The 23,768-nt window shown below is 36.6% G+C and overlaps 1 protein-coding gene across 2 annotated transcripts in view; it reads right to left on the bottom strand.

Moving 5' to 3' along the window:
* LOC138311047 (uncharacterized) overlaps positions 1–23,768 on the bottom strand; it is a 68,161-nt gene that overhangs the window by 25,827 nt on the left and 18,566 nt on the right. For both annotated transcript variants that reach the window (XM_069252477.1, XM_069252478.1), the window contains 14 exons: positions 23,010–23,132; positions 17,373–17,468; positions 16,747–16,841; positions 14,741–14,827; positions 14,030–14,281; positions 11,932–12,109; positions 11,285–11,457; positions 10,423–10,622; positions 9,609–9,774; positions 8,895–9,020; positions 7,337–7,462; positions 6,628–6,757; positions 5,412–5,789; positions 3,731–3,788 (listed from right to left, as the gene is read on the bottom strand). In XM_069252477.1, coding sequence (XP_069108578.1) covers positions 3,731–3,788; positions 5,412–5,789; positions 6,628–6,757; positions 7,337–7,462; positions 8,895–9,020; positions 9,609–9,774; positions 10,423–10,622; positions 11,285–11,457; positions 11,932–12,109; positions 14,030–14,281; positions 14,741–14,827; positions 16,747–16,841; positions 17,373–17,468; positions 23,010–23,132 — 2,188 coding nt within the window. The remainder of the gene's footprint in view (positions 1–3,730; positions 3,789–5,411; positions 5,790–6,627; positions 6,758–7,336; positions 7,463–8,894; positions 9,021–9,608; positions 9,775–10,422; positions 10,623–11,284; positions 11,458–11,931; positions 12,110–14,029; positions 14,282–14,740; positions 14,828–16,746; positions 16,842–17,372; positions 17,469–23,009; positions 23,133–23,768) is intronic.

The following is a 23,768-nucleotide window of genomic DNA, read 5'->3' as shown; positions in this document are numbered from 1 at the left end:
TCCAAAACATAACAGAAGAGACCCATAGGGCCTATATCGCTCACCTAGTATATCAAAGCAAAGCCTTCAATGGATGTTAATAACTTACATGTAATTCAATAAATAACCTGTAATTTATTAACTTACCTGTAATTCTGAGAAGAAATTGCTGCAGAGCTCTCCGACATATGACTTAAATACTCCAATATAGAAGTTAACCAATGGGGACCAAAACCTTATATGCTGCGGACTAAGGAGCGACACATATAACAGTATCATCAGACATCTCCATATTGGTAAAAGACTTAAGATGAAGGATCTTGAGACAAGCAGATTTATTTCAGTGCCAGAGGTATAACCCTTTCTGTGAGGAAATGTCAGTCATAGGGTATGGCCTTGACTTGGTAACCAAACACAGACAGATTATTAACAGGTGTACTACTGAGACAACCTAATAAACAATATCTTTATAATGATATCAGCTATGTTTGGGCCATCATCAACTTTTGGAAGGGTACAAATTAGTAGCTGGTCTATTCAGAGGAGAGTTTTATATATACTTCTTGACTGTTACTAAAACTAACCAAAAGACAAACTTGGCAAACAAAGTATGGTTACTACTTACAATCATTCAATGAGAGTAACAGGTTATATTTTAGCTACCTGTAGTACATCAATTTGTATCTAGAACTTATACTCCCACCCAAAACCCCACCCGACCCCCATCCGTTTGCAAAAGATAAATAACTCTAAAGAACTTATACTCCCACCCAAAACACCCACCCGACCCCCATCTGTTTTGTAACTAGAACTTATACTCCCACCCAAAACCCCACCCGACCCCCATCTGTTTTGTAACTAGAACTTATACTCCCACCCAAAACCCCTCCGACCCCCATCCGTTTTGTAACTAGAACTTATACTCCCACCCAAAACCCCACCCGACCCCCTCCGTTTTGTAACTAGAACTTATACTCCCACCCAAAACCCCACCCGACCCCCATCCTTTTTGTAACTAGAACTTATACTCCCACCCAAAACCCACCCGACCCCCATCTGTTTTGTAACTAGAACTTATACTCCCACCCAAAACCCCACCCGACCCCCATCTGTTTTGTAACTAGAACTTATACTCCCACCAAAACCCCACCCGACCCCCATCGTTTTGCAACAAAGATAAATAACTCTAAAAAATGGTGGAGGTATCTTTCTGCGATATATATTACACAAATCTACACTGTATAGTGATTATTGCAACAAAGTTTTGTTGAAATCCCTCCAGTAGTTAAGGAGGAGTTAAAAAATAAGGCAGATAATTGTCGTGTGTATAGATGGGCAAACAGACGGACAACCTGAATCTAGTGAACCTCTCCACCCCTTGTTTCCAGACAACCTGAATCTAGTGACTCCCACCCTGTTTCCAGACAACCTGAATCTAGTGTACTCTCCACCCCTCGTTTCCAGACAACCTGAATCTAGTGTACCTCTCCACCCCTCGTTTCCAGACAACCTGAATCTAGTGTACCTCTCCACCCCTCGTTTCCAGACAACCTGAATCTAGTGTACCTCTCCACCCCTCGTTTCCAGACAACCTGAATCTAGTGTACCTCCCCCCCGTTTCCAGACAACCTGAATCTAGTGTACCTCTCCACCCCTCGTTTCCAGACAACCTGAATCTAGTGTACCTCTCCACCCCTCGTTTCCAGACAACCTGAATCTAGTGTACCTCTCCACCCCTCGTTTCCAGACAACCTGAATCTAGTGTACCTCTCCACCCCTCGTTTCCAGACAACCTGAATCTAGTGTACCTCTTCCACCCCTCGTTTCCAGACAACCTGAATCTAGTGTACCTCTCCACCCCTCGTTTCCAGACAACCTGAATCTAGTGTACCTCTCCACCCCTCGTTTCCAGACAACCTGAATCTAGTGTACCTCTCCACCCCTCGTTTCCAGACAACCTGAATCTAGTGTACCTCTCCACCCCTCGTTTCCAGACAACCTGAATCTAGTGTACCTCTCACCCCTCGTTTCCAGACAACCTGAATCTAGTGAACCTCTCCACCCCTCGTTTCCAGACAACCTGAATCTAGTGTACCTCTCCACCCCTCGTTTCCAGACAACCTGAATCTAGTGTACCTCTCCACCCCTCGTTTCCAGACAACCTGAATCTAGTGAACCTCTCCACCCCTCGTTTCCAGACAACCTGAATCTAGTGTACCTCTCCACCCCTCGTTTCCAGACAACCTGAATCTAGTGTACCTCTCCACCCCTCGTTTCCAGACAACCTGAATCTAGTGTACCTCTCCACCCCTCGTTTCCAGACAACCTGAATCTAGTGTACCTCTCACCCCTCGTTTCCAGACAACCTGAATCTAGTGTACCTCTCCACCCTCGTTTCCAGACAACCTGAATCTAGTGTACCTCTCCACCCCTCGTTTCCAGACAACCTGAATCTAGTGTACCTCTCCACCCCTCGTTTCCAGACAACCTGAATCTAGTGTACCTCTCCACCCCTCGTTTCCAGACAACCTGAATCTAGTGTACCTCTCCACCCCTCGTTTCCAGACAACCTGAATCTAGTGTACCTCTCCACCCCTCGTTTCCAGACAACCTGAATCTAGTGTACCTCTCCACCCCTCGTTTCCAGACAACCTGAATCTAGTGTACCTCTCCACCCCTCGTTTCCAGACAACCTGAATCTAGTGTACCTCTCCACCCCTCGTTTCCAGACAACCTGAATCTAGTGTACCTCTCCACCCCTCGTTTCCAGACAACCTGAATCTAGTGTACCTCTCCACCCCTCGTTTCCAGACAACCTGAATCTAGTGTACCTCTCCACCCCTCGTTTCCAGACAACCTGAATCTAGTGTACCTCTCCACCCCTCGTTTCCAGACAACCTGAATCTAGTGTACCTCTCCACCCCTCGTTTCCAGACAACCTGAATCTAGTGTACCTCTCCACCCCTCGTTTCCAGACAACCTGAATCTAGTGTACCTCTCCACCCCCTCGTTTCCAGACAACCTGAATCTAGTGTACCTCTCCACCCCTCGTTTCCAGACAACCTGAATCTAGTGTACCTCTCCACCCCTCGTTTCCAGACAACCTGAATCTAGTGTACCTCTCCACCCCTCGTTTCCAGACAACCTGAATCTAGTGTACCTCTCCACCCCTCGTTTCCAGACAACCTGAATCTAGTGTACCTCTCCACCCCTCGTTTCCAGACAACCTGAATCTAGTGTACCTCTCCACCCCTCGTTTCCAGACAACCTGAATCTAGTGTACCTCTCCACCCCTCGTTTCCAGACAACCCTGAATCTAGTGTACCTCTCCACCCCTCGTTTCCAGACAACCTGAATCTAGTGTACCTCTCCACCCCTCGTTTCCAGACAACCTGAATCTAGTGTACCTCTCCACCCCTCGTTTCCAGACAACCTGAATCTAGTGTACCTCTCCACCCCTCGTTTCCAGACAACCTGAATCTAGTGTACCTCTCCACCCCTCGTTTCCAGACAACCTGAATCTAGTGTACCTCTCCACCCCTCGTTTCCAGACAACCTGAATCTAGTGTACCTCTCCACCCCTCGTTTCCAGACAACCTGAATCTAGTGTACCTCTCCACCCCTCGTTTCCAGACAACCTGAATCTAGTGTACCTCTTCACCCCTCGTTTCCAGACAACCTGAATCTAGTGAACCTCTCCACCCCTCCCTCCTCCCCAAAGTTTATTATGTGTGGTATAATGTGTATTTACCTGTTTGTGTCAAACATACTGCTGCCCTGTTTTCTGCCCAGCTCCGGTGTCCATTGATCTGTAGAGGTAAAACATTCCATCATAGGCACTAATTATACTACTACATGTACTTTTCTAAAGGAGTAGATATGATAGGACCAGTATTTGGCCTTAATTTTTCAGGCCGAAAAATATTAACTCTGATCCACATGAATTTCACATCAATAAATACTCTCATACTTGCCATTCATCAAAACATAACTTTTTATAACCATGTACACAATGTTCTCCACCTATGACGTCATCAAATTGATGATTTTCCTCTTCTCGCCAAATTTTGCTAGAAATTCATCATCTTTAGGTTAGAAAAGGCTTGAAATGGATTTGGCCGCCACCTTGGAGCAACTTTATATTTTGCATGGATATGCGTAAATACACGATACACAACGTGTGAAAATCTCTTTCTGCTCCACGAAGGCGGCCACATTCATTTTTAGAGAAAACCACTCAAAAAGTATGATTTTTCAAGGATTTTTGTGAAAAATGGCGGGAAACTGCATGTTGATGACGTCATAGTGAACATAATTGGCACATGCGGGATATTTTCGGGATGTAATGTGTTAGCAAATGTATTCAACTGTTATATGGCAAAATATGTTGTTCTTTACTGGAGAATTAATTTTGGGGCCATATTCGAGTCTTAACGTACCTTCCCTTTACTTCCAATAGTCACAAAATATGTTTCAAACATCATTTTGATTTTTTTTCTAGCATTCTATATTTACACTTATTTATCCTCTCAAATAAAAAATCAATATTCTAAAATCTAAAAAAAAATGTACCAAGATATCATATAACAACTATAATGCAAAGAAAATATAAAGATCACAATAAGTGAACAAAACTGACCTAAGACCAAAAAAGTTCAATAATTTTGGATTTCTTCTGTCTTTGCACATTTCAGAATAATCTGCCCTTGCAAGTATATATATAGGTATAAATTGTGACATTTCATGTCTTCATTTCCACTGAAAAATGTGACATGTCGCTCACAAAATAATGACATAACAAGCAATACCTACGCACAAGGGCAGATAAATCTGTAATATGCAATTTTTTTAATTTTTTTTTTTAAATGGACTCGTTGGAGCCTCCTACATTACAAATGGTTAAATCTAACTGTTAGCATTAGATGTCTCCACACTATTTTCAAGGGTTAAGTCAGGATATATAAGGACCAGTGTCAAAATTCCATCAAACTTTATTTTAAGCATGTTTCATTATTTTTATTAGTTTATGATATATGTCAAACTTCATTTTCAGCAGGATTTAATCAATCTTATGATTACATAATTTCCAATGGTTAAGTCAAACTCACTTTTAGCATGCTGTCAACATTTTCATAGGTTATTGTCAAATTTCATTTAAGCAACCATTCATCGTTTCCATAAGTCAAACATCGTTTTAAGCATGTTGTTAACATTTCCAAGATTTCATTACATCCTGTGGTTAAGTCAAACTTCATTTCAGATAAGCTTTGATCAAGTTAATTTGTTAGGTCAAACTTCTTTTTAAAAATGTCAACACTTCCAAGCTTTTCTAATTGTCAGTGGTTAAGACAAACTTCATTTGATGTAAGCCATCATCACTTCGCATGGTTAAGTCAAGCTCCACATTAGTCATGCACCATAAAGTCTCTTGCCTGCTCCTTCCATAAATTTCTCCATGTTTCCTTCACTCCGTCTTTTTTGAACTTGTTCTTTGAACTTTGAACTTTTCTCGTACTCTGCCATGGCCTTGTCTTCTTCGTCCTCAGAAATCTCACCAATTATCCCGATCTCCGTGTCCTGTTTTTCCAAGTACGACTGCACAAGGTTTTCAATGAAGGAAGGTCGATGAAGGTCAGGGTCATCAAGAAGTGGGAAAGGGTTATCATCGAGCATGAGAACAGGGCCTCTGTCCCGTAGGAGTCCTCGGTTCTCGTCTGCAACGCCGTCAGTCAGCTGACTTTCTAATTCAGACGGGGTGGTGTCGTCAAACGTTATGTCACTTATAACAGATTCAGCTTTCTCTAGACGTACTGAAATGGTTCACACCAACCAGTGCAGGTTCAAAATATACATATCCTAATGTGAACAAGTTATTTTTTTAAATTTGATGTAATAATTGTTACAATAATTTAAAAAAAAAAAAATAATCATCATAAAGTTAAACAAAATTTCGAATTCATTAAGTCATAATTGATTCAACCATCACCATGGTATGCATTCTTTGATGACTGCCCATTCAGCCCGGGTAAACACCTCTAGATACTGTAAACTTAAACATTTTAGAGGTTTATTTATTTTTGCACTTCATGCCCCGGGCACTTTGTTCTAATTATATTTTCTGTGTCTCATACCATATCCTGTTTTAATCACTTTTGCCTGAAAATCTAATCATTCCAAATGTAGTATGTTTATAATAACTGACGTCTTACAATTGTCAAATCGCCAGCTGTCAATCATACCGCACATTACTTTGCATTTCTATTTTTATTGTGTGTTACTATGTTTGCTCTGACATTGAATAGAAACATGTGCATTTGTCAGCACGAGGCGTGGCTATCATACTGCCTGGTGACCAGTCAATGGAGAAGTGTTTGACTGACTTTGTGATAACCATGTTCTACCGTTTAATGGATAATCTTATTGTTTAACACATGGAGGACTGCATCTTTAATGGTAACAGACAAATAGAGTTCACACCTACTTACTCATCTTTTATGTCAATATCAGGGGCCATTCAGCTGTTGTATTGAAAAATGATATATGTTCCAATTTACAGAAGAGAAATAAACAAAAGAAACAATCAAAGAAATAATGGGTCTCCACAATTGATATCTGTAATGAAACTTATGGTAAAGAATCAGTACTTACACGACTTGTCTGAGATGTTGGTGAGTTCCCTCAGTCTATTAGACGCCCTACTGGAGGACTCAGTAATACACAAGGACTCTGGCAGTACCCTCACCGCTCGACCATCCCAGTTCTTACTGATGTCTCCTGCCTTGATTGACAACGGAAAAAAAATTATTCATATTTAAATGATTCATCATAACTATTCGTTTATATTGTCCTCAAAGAAATCTACAGGTAGTAACTTTGATTAGTCAATTAGGAAGGTCACTTAAACCTGCTCCACCGCTGACAAATGGTATATTTACCTCTACAGTAGCAGACAAATTGGTATTTATCTTCAGTTACAAAAGTTACTTACTTTACACCATTACCACCATTGAAAAATTTGAGCTTCTAATTTTACTTCAAGATAAAAATATCAAAAATGATTAATTGCGTCTTGAAAAAAATGTGTGGCACTATGTCCTATATGGAATGAAGTACTGATGGTACATGCACCAAAAGAACAAGTAATGATTTCATATATTTTGTTTTGTGTTGATAAGACATATATATACATGATTAAACACCAATCATTGTTCAAATGATGAATATCGCTTATGTTTTGGTGGCGGTGGAGCATTTTTAAGTTAGTAGAATGTGACCCCGGTGGGATGTTGTCAGATCCTCAATGATTTCATAAGATTGTTTCACTCATAGGGACATGAAAACAATTGTGAATTGTTACCTTCAGTTCTGCATCCTCATAGTACAGAGAAGATGATTCGTCCACCCAGTTTGAAATCCAATCATTAAAACTATCTGATCTATAGGGGATGTCCAACCGCATGGCTAGGGCTTTCAATGCTTCCTCCTGAAATAATATGTCAAAGAGGTCACACAAAGGTCATCAAACCCTTAATCCATGTGCAGCCAGATCTACTCTGGTATAAACTATGATGGTGATCAGTAAAAAATAATCTGTTAATTTCTATGTATCTAGCAAATGTATGGCATATATATATATAATTGAATCATTCGGCAATATTAGTGAAACAGATGAAGATACAAGGCTGATTTTACCATTTTTCAAACAGTGCCCCTGGCAGCTGGATTGGAAATTTCCATGCTTTGAGGGGAATTTTTGTGACTTCACCACATTTTCTGATTTAAATGAAAACCAACACTTTTCTATTACATTATAGATTTTATCTGCTATGTAATTATATTCATTAATATAATATTTTGTGTGTTCAGCTTTTAGACAATACATTTTTGTTATTATCATAAAAAGTTTTGGAAAAATAATGTCATGGATATTAAATAAGCTAAGCTTTTGTCTCAATATAACTTAATTCATAAAAAAAAAAAAAATAAATAAAAAAAATACAGGAATGGAAAGATTTCTTGACTGCCGTCCATCACAAAATGACATATTAGTATAGTGTATTTTATGTTTCTGGTGTAAGCAGCTTTCCAATACAAGAAAATATACTTGCTTTCACCTTCTTTAAAAACATGCAATTAAATGAAATACTGATTTGCCAAATGTGATAATCATTTTAAACATGATAGTATCATGACTGAAATCGGTTAAAAATCCATATTCAAAAAAATTCAGTTTCTCTTTGAACGCTGATGACCGACGAACTGTTCATATTACTCAGTGCAAAGTTGTGGGGAAATTTTGCAAAATCTTGTAGTTATATCATTATCTATATGACACAAAGTCATCACTGTTTTATTTACTTACTATTTCAAATAAATAGCCAATATAAAGTGATAAACGAAGTGGCAGATGTGACATAGACTGCCGCCTATGCGCAGACTGACACATGATCATTCAGTTGCTTCGTAAACTTATTCATATATATATGTTAACTTCATTATATATCAATGCATCAAATCATATTGTTCACAAATCCCACATTTTTATGTTTTCAACGCGATTTGCTTCATTTCAGCATGTAATGATGATGTTTGTTATTTAGATCACATAGACGCTTGCACTCAAGAACTATATATCATCTAAACACTTGAAATGGTGTGACTAAAATACAGGATAGGAATTTCCTGATCATTTTCACAGTTCACAGACAACCTGTTGGGAATTTTAACACCAATCAGACAATTTAAAATGGGGCTGCTAGAAGGGGAATGTTTAGCAGCCTTAAAATGATAGTAGAATCAACCTTGAGATAAGTTAATAATGTTCTGAAATATAAGCACTATAGACAGTCAAGCAATCAAATATTAGCTATTTTGGTTTGAACTTGGAACCCAAGTGATGATGATTTGGTGCATACCTCCTCTTCCTTACTGTTGTACTGACTCTTAAGTCCCATGTCCTGCATCAACTGTAGCAGGTCGTCTTTGTTATTAACTCCCACTAACTCAGATAAGATGTTTGCTGTCTCATCACGGACATCAGACTGTAACAGATTCATCTCAATCTTTATACATCAAAATATTTCTTTTATAATCTTTTAGTAGGCTGAAACACGAATTCCATCAAAAAGAATTCATGACCTGTAATTTGAGTAATCTTAAATCAAATGGAAACAAATGTTCTCTTTTTAGCAACAGACTTGACCTTTACATTTGAGTTTTGCACCTTAAAAGCAAAGCACAACTTGAATCTTTGCATAGAAATGAATATTTCATTTTTAGTAACAGTGACCTAGATCTTTAGATACTCTAACTTGAAAATATAATGTCAAGGAAGCAATTCTGGTATGAACTTGAACTAAAGCAAGAAAACACTGAAAAAGCAATATTATTAATTAACTCAATTAATTGTCAAAGGCCAAGATGACTGCCTGTTGGCTATCTTGTTGTCTGATCAGTCCAAAAATGCAATATGCAATAATAGGTTTCAAAGAGAACCTACATATGAAATTTGAGGAAGATCCCTCCATTACTTTATATGTAATAGCAATAACAAGAATTGTGTATGAACAGACGATGGACAAAAAGCATCTGTAATGGTGAGCTAAAAACACCTGCTGCAAATTACTAACATTGCTGTCAATTAGGCGAGGCAAGAGAGTGGCGAGGACATCAGGACGAGTACCACCGATCTGTTTCAGGGTTTGCAAGTTGTTGCTTTTGCCTGGAGAGTTCCCCAGCTGGGCAGACAGTTTGTGAACGATTCTGTCCAGGTACATATCTGGTATTCCAAGGTCCCTGTGGGAAGAGTAACACAGAGCTTTTATTTATACAGATTCTGGAGGGAAAGAGGGGGGATGAGGTGAAACAAAATGAACATATACCTGTCTGATAAACATCATACAGCACAAAATAGTATTTTCAAGATTAAAATAAAACCATGGTTATGACTTAATGAACAAAAGAAAATTAACAATTAAAACTAGAACTGTCACCAGAGTGGATGAATAATATCCCTGCTGCACAAATTTAGTATTAACTCAATTTAAAGAGGACACTGCAGAACCCTATATAGCTGACATAACTTTCTTTTATGTCAGGATTCTGTGTACCAAAATTTATCAAAATTTGTTAAGTAGTTTAGGAGAAGTTTGCCACACAAAGTTCTGACTACAGACAGATAAACAGACCGACAGAAGGACGACTCGATTCCAGTATACTCCACCTCAACTTTGCTACAGGGACTATAAAAATTCATGATCTGATTATAAGAATATGATTGAGCCATAACTTATTTTGCAGATTAACATTTTGTATTTTTCTGAAAAATATCAACAAAGCAAAATCCTCCTTATATGAAAACTAACAGATATATTTTTCCTGGAAAAAATATAGAAGCCAGATAACAAAGCTGATGAAATCAAAGACATAAGATATATAACATACTTGTGAAGATCCAGTATGTAGTCACAGATTTTAGCGTGGAGTTCAGGATCATCTGTGTCAAGGAGTGTCAGTAGACGTTGCATGATACTGTCGAAGGACGGGGTGCCTCTCATGTCCGCGAACCAGTCCTCCTCCAGTAGTTTCTGTATGGTGTCCATGTCACCGTTACCAAGCATGCTGCCTCGCTTTCCTGACTGGTCCTGTTGGTAAAAGGTATTCCGTCTTTGCATATTACAGAGTTAGCTCCCTTGCGGGTAGGTGTCAATTGTTACATCATTTTTTTTGTGAGCTTAATTCACTTTGTTTTCTCAGAAAAATATGACGTTACATTCTCACAAACATGACATAACAATCAATACCTACTCGCAAGTGCAGATAACTCTGTAATATGCAGAATTATTAAAGATCAAACAAGACAATTTAATGAATCAAGTCTCCTATTTTATGTACCATAAGGTTATTTTTCTCTCACCTAATACTGACAAAGATAGGAAATGTTTTTTTTTCGAAATTGAGGTAAAAGGTAATATATAGGTCAAAGTGACCCAATTCAGTACCTTATAATAAAGGAAATACATTCCAGACAATGTTTTTTTATCTTAAATGTAAATGAAAGATCAAAATATAGGGCATAGCAACCTGATTTCGGTATGTGGTATCACTGAGGAAAACGTCAACTATCCAATTCTTCCTCAAAGATTTACTTAAAAGTTTGAGAATCATTTTTTAATTAATACTAGCCTCTATTTAAAGAAGAATTAGAAATTTTGCAAAATATTCACTGCAATGATTTGGGAGTTAGGTTGCACAATTTCTATGTATAAATAAAATAACACCCATTTTTCCAGTTGAGAATATTAACCTTAAACCGAACGTTAGTGGAGTCTTCATCCACGACCATGTTGGTCAGTTTGAAGGATTTCGACCGCTCTCTACTCTGGGCTCCACCTGACTTGGTCAGTTTCCTTACTCCACGCATGGAGTCAGGCGTCTCCAGATCATTACGACTGCCAAACTCCAACTTCTTAGACTTCACTGGAATCATTTGTACAATTTCAAATTGTTTTTTTATGTCAACTGATTTTTTAAATCATGATGGTTAACTAGAATTGGCTGTAGGATAAATGTTTTCATCTCGATATAAACCTGATGACACTGTACGGAGACCAGAAATGACAGGATAGACAAGGTAAATCGTACATACCCTTCATTTTACATTAGTGGTGTTAAAATCTTACAGATGGTTCTTTACTGAATAATAAGAAAATTGTAATGGACTTAATTGGGGCTCTAAACATTTCTTGGATGGACAGGACATGAATAAGTTGTGTTACTATAAACCAATATTATGATAACAACATTTTTTTTAGTAATTTTGCAAGAGACACAAGATATTGTATATGCAAAAATAAATGTGTTTTATAGTTAAAGGAATTCTGAGCAATCTGGTATTTGCAGATAAAAGTAATGATTGGATTAACAGGACTTTCATTTATTTCTAACACTCACATTCATATCTAGGTGTCACAGGTGTGGACCGTCGGCTGTTTTTGGAGTAGCCTCCCCTGATGGACGAGGCATTTGATAATGTAGATGATGCTCTCACCATTGCCGTCAACTTCTGGAATGGATTTAGGGTTGATCTTCTCGCCTCATCGTCATCAGCCCACGTAAATGGTGCCGCAGTCTGGAATTTATTGACAATATAAACTTTATTTCTAATAACTGATCAAATCTTTACAATAATTTTGAAAATAAACAGACATTGAACTCTCCAGCATCTACTATAGCACTCGATACTATCTTTATTACTGAAGTCAAATCATCAGATATCATTTGTTTAAGGGCCACAAAGCCAGTTATTTATACAGGACAAACTTGAATTTCTTTATAATATACCATGCCAATTAAAGTTATAACTAAGGGCAAAACTTTCTTTTTCTTTCAATCAGCTTAAATTAATATGCATTGATGAGCTAAGCTATGAAAATTGTTAAAAGACATATGCAAACAAATTTGTTTGATGTTTTCATATACATATTTAATTTATCAGTAAAATATACAGAATTATAGTTTGTTTTGTTTCTGATCATTGTACTAATATATAATAGATGTGAGCCCATGATGTTAATAATGATTAAAACAAACCATAAATGTGAGTCTATTAATCCATGGCAGAAAACAAATGATGGTTGTGTTTAAATGATCCAAGCAAGGCATAACAGAATGTTTCTGGGAATTAATGAGTACCAGACAAATATAAAAGCAAGTTAATGTGAAGGCACAACAGACATAATATCTAAAATTGAGCTATTGTGAGTCACCACGCACAATAAGTAAACTATGCAGGCTAAACAAATCAATACAGAAGTTTGAGTTAAGATGAGTCAACCATCAGCATGTCCATATGAAACCACAGCAGACTGTTCCTGGAATTCAGTTAGTGTAATTAAAAGGCAAAAGCGCATCACACTGTTCCATATATTCAGTTAGTAAGAGTCCCAGCTCACTGCATGTCAATGTGAAGGCACAACACATTTCTAAAATGCAGCTAAGATGAGAGTCGCACTGAATAACAATCAAGTAAATTATAATGGCTTAACAGACTTACCAAATACAGTCAAAAACAGAGTTTTTGTTTTCAGTATCCACTCTCATAACAGAGAGGCAAAACAGCTTTATAGAGATAACGCAATTTGAATAGAAAATTGAACCGATCATTTTGTGCGATTATCGGATCGGATGAGTCTCGCAAGTCAATGTGAAAGTACTGCACTACGCGCATAACAATCAAGGAATTGAGGTAGTGTGAGTCAAACCTCAGCTGAAAGCAAGTCGATGTGAAAGGCAACAGCAAGCAAAAAGTACTTAACCGTAAGATTTGAGTAGTGTGAGTCAAAGCAGCAGTGAATGTGAAAGTATGCAGACCGTTCAAGCAATGAGCAACTCAGCAATCAATGAAAGTACATTCAGACAAGGAATTGAGTTAGTCAAAGCTGAAAGCAAGTCGAGTAAAGCACAGCAAACTTAATTAAGATTTGAGTCAGTGAAAGCAAGTGAATAAATGTGAAAGCCAATCAAATCTGATACATGCATGGAGTTAGCATGAGTCACTTAGACTAGTGAGTTAATGTGAAGACAAACTCTTCTGACACAGGCATTGAGTTAGCATGAGTCACTTAGACTAGTGAGTTAATGTGAAGACAAACTCTTCTGACACAGGCATTGAGTTAGCATGAGTCACTTAGACTAGTGAGTTAATGTGAAGACAAACTCTTCTGACACAGGCATTGAGTTAGCATGAAGCACTTAGGCTAGTGAGTTAATGTGAAGACAAACTCCTCTGATACAGACATACATTAAGTAAGTATGAGTCACTAGTGAGTTAATGTGAAGGTAAACTCTTCTGACACAGGCACTGAGTTAGAGTTAACATAAGTCACTGTGAGTCAATATGAAGACAAACTTTTCTGATACAGACATTGAGTTAGCATGAGTCACTGTGAGTCAATATGAAGATAAACTCTTCTGATACAGGCATTGAGTTAGCATGAGTCACTGTGAGTCAATGTGAAGACACACCATGCAGACATCCACTGCCTTCTACCTTTGGATCTTTCTCCGGCGGAAGGAGCGAGACCCGCCTCTGTTGAGAGTAACCCTCATATTCCTCACTTTCATCGCTCTCATACCCCTGACTCTTTTTCTTGGACCTTTTTTTCTTGGTCACTTTATTACGATTTTGCATGCAGGGCATGAGTTGTACGCCTTTGTCCTCCGCAATTTCATCTTCATCCTTCACATCCTCTTCCTGTGAGTAGTCCGACTCCATGTGTTCCAGACGGTACCTACGTGCAATCTGATAGAGCACCATACATATAATACTTTGTACACTAAAACAGAGAGATTCTCAGGAATACTTCTCAGTTCAATGTTGCTTTACCATATACCTGTCTATAAAGACCACCAAAGGGATCAAGTAAAAAGCATTTGTCATCGGCCAGGTGGTTTTTAGACACAGGTCAAATTGTGTTGAAATTGACCATTTGGGACCCAGAGAAAGTGGTCTCATTAAAACAGGTGGCCTTTATACAAATTGGTCAATAAGGCAGATTTTATTGTATCTTGTACACGACTCAATCTAATTGCTAGGTGTAATTTCACCAATTGTTTTGTCTTTTGATGGGTGCTGGTTTTTGTTCCCAGAGAACATTTCATCAAAACCATTCAGTGAAATCTATTTTGTTTCAAAATATCTGAAAATATTTTCTCTGTGCTCATCCAATCAATATGTTAACTAAAATAGATCATTCATTACCTCAAATATGTCCATGGCAGTGTCCTCTGGCTCCAAAGGTCGACCGCCCCAACCTGGGGGCATGTGACGTGGGTCAGGCTCTGGCACCTGTCAAATGTAACAAATTAACATACAGTTTACATCAGGAAGTATTGCCTGAGATATGGGTAAAACAATATTATGTCCCCTTACCCTTTTTCATGGTGTGGGCATAAAACAAAAATCATCACCAACAGTAATGGAGGGATGTCAATTTAGGACCTCCCTACCTAGTGATCAGCATAATATCTTGCAAGATGCCATGGGTTCACCTGCATATTACTGGATATTCAAAACTTTTGGTTCCTTCTACTCTTCATGTAATCAAAGGAATCAAAGGTCATACAGGGTGAAAACTAAGGGATCAAAGGTCATACAGGGTGAAAACTTAGATTCCATGAAGGTTTGAACTTTTACAAATTTACATATTAAGAGCAAGACCAAAATTGTTTTTGCATAAAAACATCTACAAACAAGTTGAAAATTGAATGATGTAGTTTAAAGTGACTTAATCACATTCTGTCTTTGCATATTACTGAGTTATCTCCCCTTGTGGATAGGTATTGATTGTGATGTAATGTGTTTCAGAGCGTAACCTCATAATTTTCCAAGAAAACAACGCAAGTTTCAATCACAAAATAATGACATCACATATTTTTCTAGGGGTGGAAGAGGGAGATTGATGACCATTTTAAGGGATTTTGGTCTCAAAAGAGGGAGGTATACGCGCGACATATATGAATAAATTAAATATCTACTTTTTATGATGAAATTCTGCATTCATATTGAATTTTACTGGAAAAAAAAAAACAGAATCGTTACAGTAGTATTCATATTGAATTTTACTGAAAAAAAAAACAGAATCGTTACAGTAGTATTCAAAATGTAATTTAATCTGAGGGAGAAAAAAAAGTAAATTACTTTTTAATTTTATTCATTTAAATTCAGTTACTACTCATTTATTTTTTATTATTAATATATTTTTTTCTAAAAATAAATTCACACAGAAATTCTAAAAAAATAATACTTTTTCCATTTTTAAAAACGTGGTTATTAGGAAATCCGTAAATTCTATAAAATCCGGATTATCTATTACAATTACCCAAAATGGCAGCCATTACGATTGCAAAGTTTGTGACATCCATCAAATACAGATAGGCCTATTTAACATTAAAAACGTGAGTAAATCATTCACAGTTGTAAGCAGTATTTGTTTTGTTGTAATGCTCACTAGCTGTAGTCATAAAAATTATTGAAAGGCCAGCTGATTGTTTTCTAGGCGGCCAATCGGCTGCTTGACTTCAGTTTACGTAACTGTTAATACACAGACGTGAGTGAAAGTGACACCACAAGCCAAGGTGGAAATAGCCCAAGGCTGCTAATTAGGGCCACTTGGGTGTTGGTCAGGGGGTCAGGGAGTGGTTACTCTCGTGCTAAAGTTAACCTTTTTTGGTTTGTTTAGTTTTACGTCCTATTAACAGCCAGGGTCATGTAAGGACGTGCCAGGTTTGTTGGTGGAGGAAAGCCGGAGTACCCGGAGAAAAACCACCAGCCAGCGGTCAGTACCTGGCAACTGCCCCACATGGGATTCGAACCCGCATCCCAGAGGTGGAGGGCTTGTGGTAATATGTCGGGACATCTTAACCACTCGGCCACCGCGGCCCTAAAAAGTTAACCTAGCATGTACACAAATGTGGCAACGAAAATAAAACGGAGGGGTTTTATAGAAATCGGGAATTTAGACTCTCCTGTCGGGAGACAATAAAAGGCTTTAAAATACGGGAGGTTTTGTCTCACGCCGGGAGGTATGGCATGTATGCAATCACAAAATAATGACGTCACATTGGATACCTAACCGCAAGGGAAGTAACTATGTAAATGCAAAAACAGAATAGTTAATAATTTGCTTAATTTTCTCATTAGATATATATTCAGATCTACTGAATTATCCAGTTTTGAATCAAGCAATATATCATCACTGCTCTCACCGGTTTGAGTGTCCATATATCCTTCCTTTGAATTGTGGGAGTGACTGGTCGGACATATCCAAGATTCTTTCTGATCACAGAGTTTGGAATGAATCCTATAGAAAAACATCAAATTGATAAAATTCCACTCAATTGAATGTTATGAGACATGAATAATTGTACCCTGGATAAGAATCATACTTATTGATGAACAATTAAACCGGTCTATAAAGGACCCCAACGGAACATAGCAAACGTGTCCTTTATAGACAGTTATTCTTTATACAGAAGCCAATAATTTATTGCACCAAATAGGGTTCATGTGTCTGTCCTTTATAGACTGGTGTTCTTTGTAGCAAGTTTGACTTTTGAAGAACTATATTTTAAAACAACACCTAGTAGATGTTATACATCTTGTTTCTTTCAAATAATTTGAGTCTGTTTGAGATTTTCGTTATACTATTTATCAAGATTTCCTTCAAAGACATTTGAACATCAAATAATAGTTTCCATTCCAAAAACTGTATGAGCATTTTAATCCCTAGTTTTAATTCACAAGATATGAGGTCCATACATCTAATCAAATCGGGTGGCACCCTTTTATGGCATTGGCCTCAACCCTACTACTGATGAAACAAATAGTTTACCATCTTTTGGAATGATATTTGAGCGGCGCTTCAACAACTCCCGTTCCCATGGCGTCAGTTCATCCAAGTTAGGACTCGTACTGTCACTGTGGTTTCCTGTAAAACAACCCAGACGATTAATTATCACTGTTTTCCTTTCAGATAATGTCATAATGACAATAATTCTTTATTTATTGAGACTGTCATATTTAGCATTGAGCTATAAATCTTCCATATGCCCCTCATTCAACACAAACAAATTGCATGAAACAACAAAATACATGATACATTAAAACTATGACAAGGATATAATTATACAGATGATTTGAGTAATAATGTCTTAGTGACAAATAAATAATTTTTTTACGGCAATTGCAATTCTGTCTTTGCATATGAATTAAAAAGTTATCTGTCCTTGTGTCAGAGTAGGTATTGATGTTATGCCATGTGTTAGTTAAAGTAATATTTTTCAGAGAAAGCGACAGAAATTCAGCTCACAAAATAATGGCCTCACAATTGATACCTCATGCAAGGGAGATGACTCTATATTATACAAAGACAGTTTGTAAGTAATCAAGCTCATTTTTTTTCTCGAACAAGTAAGATTTGACAGATGGCATCCATTAGGCCTCCTGACCACCACGAGCTGTTCACCAGTTCTGTATTTAATATCGTTCATGATAATGGAATATCTTTATTTTGAATCAACTCAGTACAAGATAATCTCCAGCTTGATAATCAACAAATCAACAAATGTCTGGTTGATCTGATAATGTTGATGTCAGAACAATGGCTAGTTTAAATGGGTATAGTTTAATTTTGTATCGGTTAATTATCATCATGAGTTGATATTGATATAAATACAGTATAAAGTTCCGTCATTACTGAACTGGACAGCACTTCAAATTACAATCTATTCTATAATTGAAGTTTCACAGTTTAGTTTGTTACCATACTCATGTGTGTTTTATGTCCTAAGCTGAGGTCATTCAAGGTCATGCCATGTTTATAACTTAGGTTTGCTTTGGTTTAACACCCTATAACAGACAGGTTTATATAAGGAGTACACAGCCTCCCGTGCACACAATATGTTGGTGTTTGGATGTCTGTAAGTTTTGGGAGGCTGTGGTATATGTGTTGCTGACCTCTCCTTATAATAGTGGACCTAGTTTCTCGCACCTTGGACAGGGAAATCTCACATGATACCCACTGCTAGATTTTTCTATCTCGTCTGATCTGTCTGGTACAGTCAAAATTGCCTTAGCGACCCTCTGAATTCAGCGACCTTCTGTCTTAAACGACCTAAATTATTCCTCCCAGCGAAAATTACTATATAATCTATCTGTATTAAACGACCGTCTGTCTTATGCGACAAGCGACCATACTTTTAGGATCCAACGACACTCGATGTTCTGTATTTAACGACCCAAATCACACATGCATTTGTCTTCTATTCATATATAAAGCCAAGCCAGTTAACTATCCTGTAGGGCTTCCAACCCAGCCCCATTAAGGCAAGACAAAAGAGCTATCCATATGGCTTGGTTATATACACGAGGTGTTCACTTTGACATAAATTAGCACTTATTCATGCATGAAGTCTCTCGGCTTCAGTACCGATGGCCGAAGCCGTCTGCATGTCTGAGCTGGATATTGCAAGGAAAATGTGCTATTTATTCACGATGTTTGTGATAAAAATCAAGAATAATCACGTAAAAAACCATCCTGTAACGAAATAAAGATAGATAAACAAGGACATAGTCATTCAGATCCCCCGCCAATGGAGATATCAAAGCTGAAGTAAGTTTGATTGTAGAGACTTATGTGTATGAAAAAAAAACAGGAAAAAGGAAGTTGAGCTAAAGAAAGATGGAGTATAATTCAAGTAGAGTGGGGCTGCAATTGTTGAATCAGGTATACAGCCTTGACATTAATTTATATTAGACTATATACACAAAGATGGGTGGAGTTTTGCAAAGTAACATTTACCATTTACCATGATATTTTCAGCAATGTTTCCATGGTAACGGAAAAAGTGCAAAAAATGAAAATAGCAAAAGGTACTACTAGACCATAAAAAGAAAGTGTCTATGAAGTTTCGTGGAAATATCTCTGCTGGTTTTAGAGTTATGCTCCGGAAATGAACCTACTACAAAAATATGATATTTTCAGCAATGTTTCTATGGTTACAGAAAAAAGCACAAAAAGTGAAAACCTAAAAATAGCAAAAGGCACTACTAGACCATAAGAACAATGTGTCTATGAAGTTTCATGGAAATATCTCTGCTGGTTTTAGAGTTGTGCTCCGGAAACGATTCTTACACAAAAATCTGCCATTTTCAGCAATGTTTCCATGGTTACAGAAAAAAGTACAAAAAGTGAAAACTTTAAAATAGCAAAAGGCACAACTAGACCATAAGACAAATGTGTCTATGAAGTTTTGTGGAAATATCTCTTCTGGTTTTAGAGTTATGCTCCGGAAACGAACCTGGTACAAAAATCTGCTATTTTCAGCAATGTTTCTATGGTTACAGAAAAAAGTACAAAACGTGAAAACCTTAAAATAGCAAAAGGCACTACTAGACCATAAGACCAATGTGTGTATGAAGTTTCGTGGAAATATCTCTACTGGTTTTAGAGTTATGCTCCGGAAACCATTCGTACGGACGGACGGACAGACGGACGGACGGACGGACGGACGGACGGAACCCATTTGTATATCCCCCGCCAACTTCGTTGGGCGGGGGATAACAATGATTTACTCACATAAGAACGACATGAATGTAGAAATATGGTACTGAAAATGTATCAGTGTAGCTAAGCATGATGGCAGCCATTTTGAGATAGTAACAGAGGAGTCGGAAATAGCTGATTTCCGTTTTTTTTTTTTTTTAAATTATTTTTTTCACACTATTTTTTTATCTATAAAATAATTGAATAAAATGATGAAAGAAAATTAAAAAAAAAATCATTAAAAATATTGTTTTTTTTCTGCTTTTTAAATACATTGTAATTTTATAGCTAATTATGATATATAAGTGGTAGGCCTAAACAAATGTTTGTTTTAGAAATTTTTAATCTTTTTCATGAATAAAAACAGAAAGATAAATAAAAAATAAATAGAAAATTGAAAAATAAAAGTGCCTAAAATTAAATACATAATTAAAAGCTGTATTAGATTATGTGATATATTATATATTTAATAATTTCCTATTATTGTGAATGTTTTTAGTACAACAAAACTGTCAAAACATGTCCAACAATATACATGGATACATGTATTTAATTGATTCAAAAGGGGTGATTCAATTAAGAGACCAACTGTCATATGTGACCTATTTTTCAATCTCCTTTGGAAGGTCTCTTAAAACAATTTTGACTGTACCGTTACATGAGTTTTGCCAAAGTCTAACTCATTCATGAGATTAGTCCATGTAAGTTAAATACGTAATACTAAAATCGGTTACGCCACATACTCCATGTAATCATATTATTATAAATATGTGCATTTAAACTGCTGTTGGGATGTTACAAAATCTTAGCCAGAGACTAAGGTAACCTGATTTTGATCATTTACAGTTGAAAAATTTTAGTTACTCAATATGTTTGGTTTTGATTATTTTTAAAACAAGTACATGCCAGGTTTAGATGGTGGAGGAAAGCTGGAGTACCAGAAGTAAAACCACCGATCAACAACATAGGATTTCAACTTGCAGTCTGGCCAATTGCAGGACTTTAATAATTGGGCACCACGTATTGCCCTTTTTTTAAAGGGATGGATTGAAAATAGACATAGTCAAAAAGTCAAAAAGCTCATTTGACCTTTGGGCAGGTGAAACAAAAATTAAAACTGGACAGCAGTGAGGGACCAAGCAATGAATATTCAAGTAATTCAAGATCAAGTATAGCTAAACACCATTGCCTGATCAATTAAAAGCTATTTTGTACACACATGCAATTCAGTCATTTAGTTAACTGATCTTGTGATTAGTGTACATAATGTTGGCTTGTTTGTTAAAATAAACAGCAAACAGGGAATGAAGGTCAAAGAGTCATACAGAGGCTATAAAGTATCAATTACTTCCAACTATTTCTATATATATCTCAGTTATAGTTTTTAATTTTGTGTAGAAGAACAGGGAAAATACACATTCGTGTCGAGTGCCTCCACCAGGAATCGAACTGGGGTCTCCGGCATGGAAATCTACAACTCTACCGATTGAGCAAAAGAAGCATGCTCCATCAGCTGAGTGACAGAGACTGTATTTAACACTATGTACAGCCACACCAACCCGCTCCTATTACATTTGAATTGAAAATATTAGATATAACTTCAGACCTGTCGTCCAGGAAACAAACTTATATACTTATTAATACAATTTTTGCCATAATAAATCATGCCTAATATACCTAAATTGGTCAAATATTAATTAATATGAAAGTTTTATTTGTTTTAATAGGTTTTTTTGTTTTTGTCTTTTTTTTTTAAAGATGCTCCACCGCTGACAAATGGTATTTTTTCACTATCAAAAACAGGAACAGACGATTTAGTATTTTTCTTCAGTTACAAAAGTAACTTACTTTACCACCATTGAAAAGTTTGAGCTTCTTATTTTACTTCAAGTTAAAAATATGAAAAATAATTAATTGCATCCCAAAAAAATTCCGTGGCACTAAATCCTATATGGAATGAAGTAATGATTGCGCATGCACCAAAGGCGAACTTAATTATTTTATTGTTATTTTTTGTGCTAATTAGGCATATATATACACGATTAAATGTCAATTATTGTTCAAATGATGAATATCATTTATGCTCTGTCGGCGGTGGAGCATCTTTAACCTTTTGTTTTTTAGATGAAATTATTATCCCCAATCAGTCTCTCGAAAGTCATATTCACTTATCAAAAGAAATTTTAACTTCAAAGTTCAAACTAAGAAATAAATCAATATAAATGGTAACCAACATAAATATGCTAGTATTAACCCCTGATTTAACTTTCCCGTCCCTTTTATTATGCAATCAAACAGTGATACATCATTCATCCCTTTTCAAAGCTCACCCAACACTCGGCCAAATAGTCTACCACATTGTGTTTCTAGTATCAAACTACAGGGCGTGTATGTGTGTGGTTTTTAAGGTATATTATTAGCTTGTAAACCCTGTTATTGTTTAATCAGCTGGAAAGTTTATCAGTTTACGGATCAGCAGTTCTTTGCTGAGTAAATGAACATTAAGGTTTAAATACGACTGATATACAATGAACTCTATACTGTAACTGAACGCTAGCATGACTTACTTCCAAATAAAATATTATGAGAGGTAATGGTTTAAATATTTGAAACTAAAGTAGAATTATGAAAATCAAATAAAATACTTTTTTTTCCATTAACACCCTATCAACAAATGTGGTCAAATATGCCAAGATAAGATGGAGGAAAGCCAGAGTTCTTGTAGAAAAACAACTGACCTATGATTATTGTTTGATCCAATTTAACAGATTTTCAATGATCAAATGTAAAATTGGCCTTTTGTTTGCCTTTCTTTGTATCCTCTAAATACGAGGAAATGTATCCTCTAAATATCATATAATTTGTAGTTTTGTCAGAAAAATGTTTTTTTTCTGCTACATATCCTTTAAATATGACTGTACTTACTTTTCCTGTCCGCTCGACTTCCAGCTTTATCTCGTGACACCATACTCCTTTGTGAATGATTTACTTGGGTCATGGATTTTTCAAATGGTGATCCTATTTCAACTTCTGCATTAAATTCAAAATCTGTAAAAATAAAATTATACATTTAGAAATGCTGCATTTATATTATAACAATAAGTTTAAGTCGCTAATCAATTACCAATTAATCTCAAAAATCACGATACATGAGAATGACTGGAAAAATTTACAAGTATACAGTCCAATCTGCCTAATAGCGACCACCTCTGCATAAAGACCACCTGTTTAATAAGACCCTTTCATAGGCTCCCAGATGGTCAATTTCAATATACAGTTTGTCCTGTGTATAAAATTTGCTCGGCTAAAGAAACATTTTTTTCTTTGTTCCTTGGGTGGTCTTTATAGACAGGTTTGACTCCCTACGGTGGTCTATATAGACAGGTTTGACTGTAATTAATAAAGAAAACAACTTTTTCTAGAAAAGCAATTAGGAGTTTTAGATATACTGCTATATTCTTGACAGGATGTCGTAAGGGATTCCAGACTTCCACACATCTATGACAAAATTTTGATACAAATCATATTTTCAGTAAATAAAACGATATCAAGAGCATTTCTGACATCAAAATTTCGTAGAATATTGCTACGATCGCAAAAATTTGTGCGAAAAAAATTGCACCTGGTATCAATCTGATTAAAATACAGATCCTTATTATCACTACGTTGGATAAGAGGATCTGA

This window comes from Argopecten irradians, chromosome 16 (genome assembly GCF_041381155.1).
Source record: "Argopecten irradians isolate NY chromosome 16, Ai_NY, whole genome shotgun sequence".
NCBI lineage: Eukaryota > Metazoa > Mollusca > Bivalvia > Pectinida > Pectinidae > Argopecten > Argopecten irradians.
This window is presented reverse-complemented; position numbering and strand designations above follow the sequence as displayed.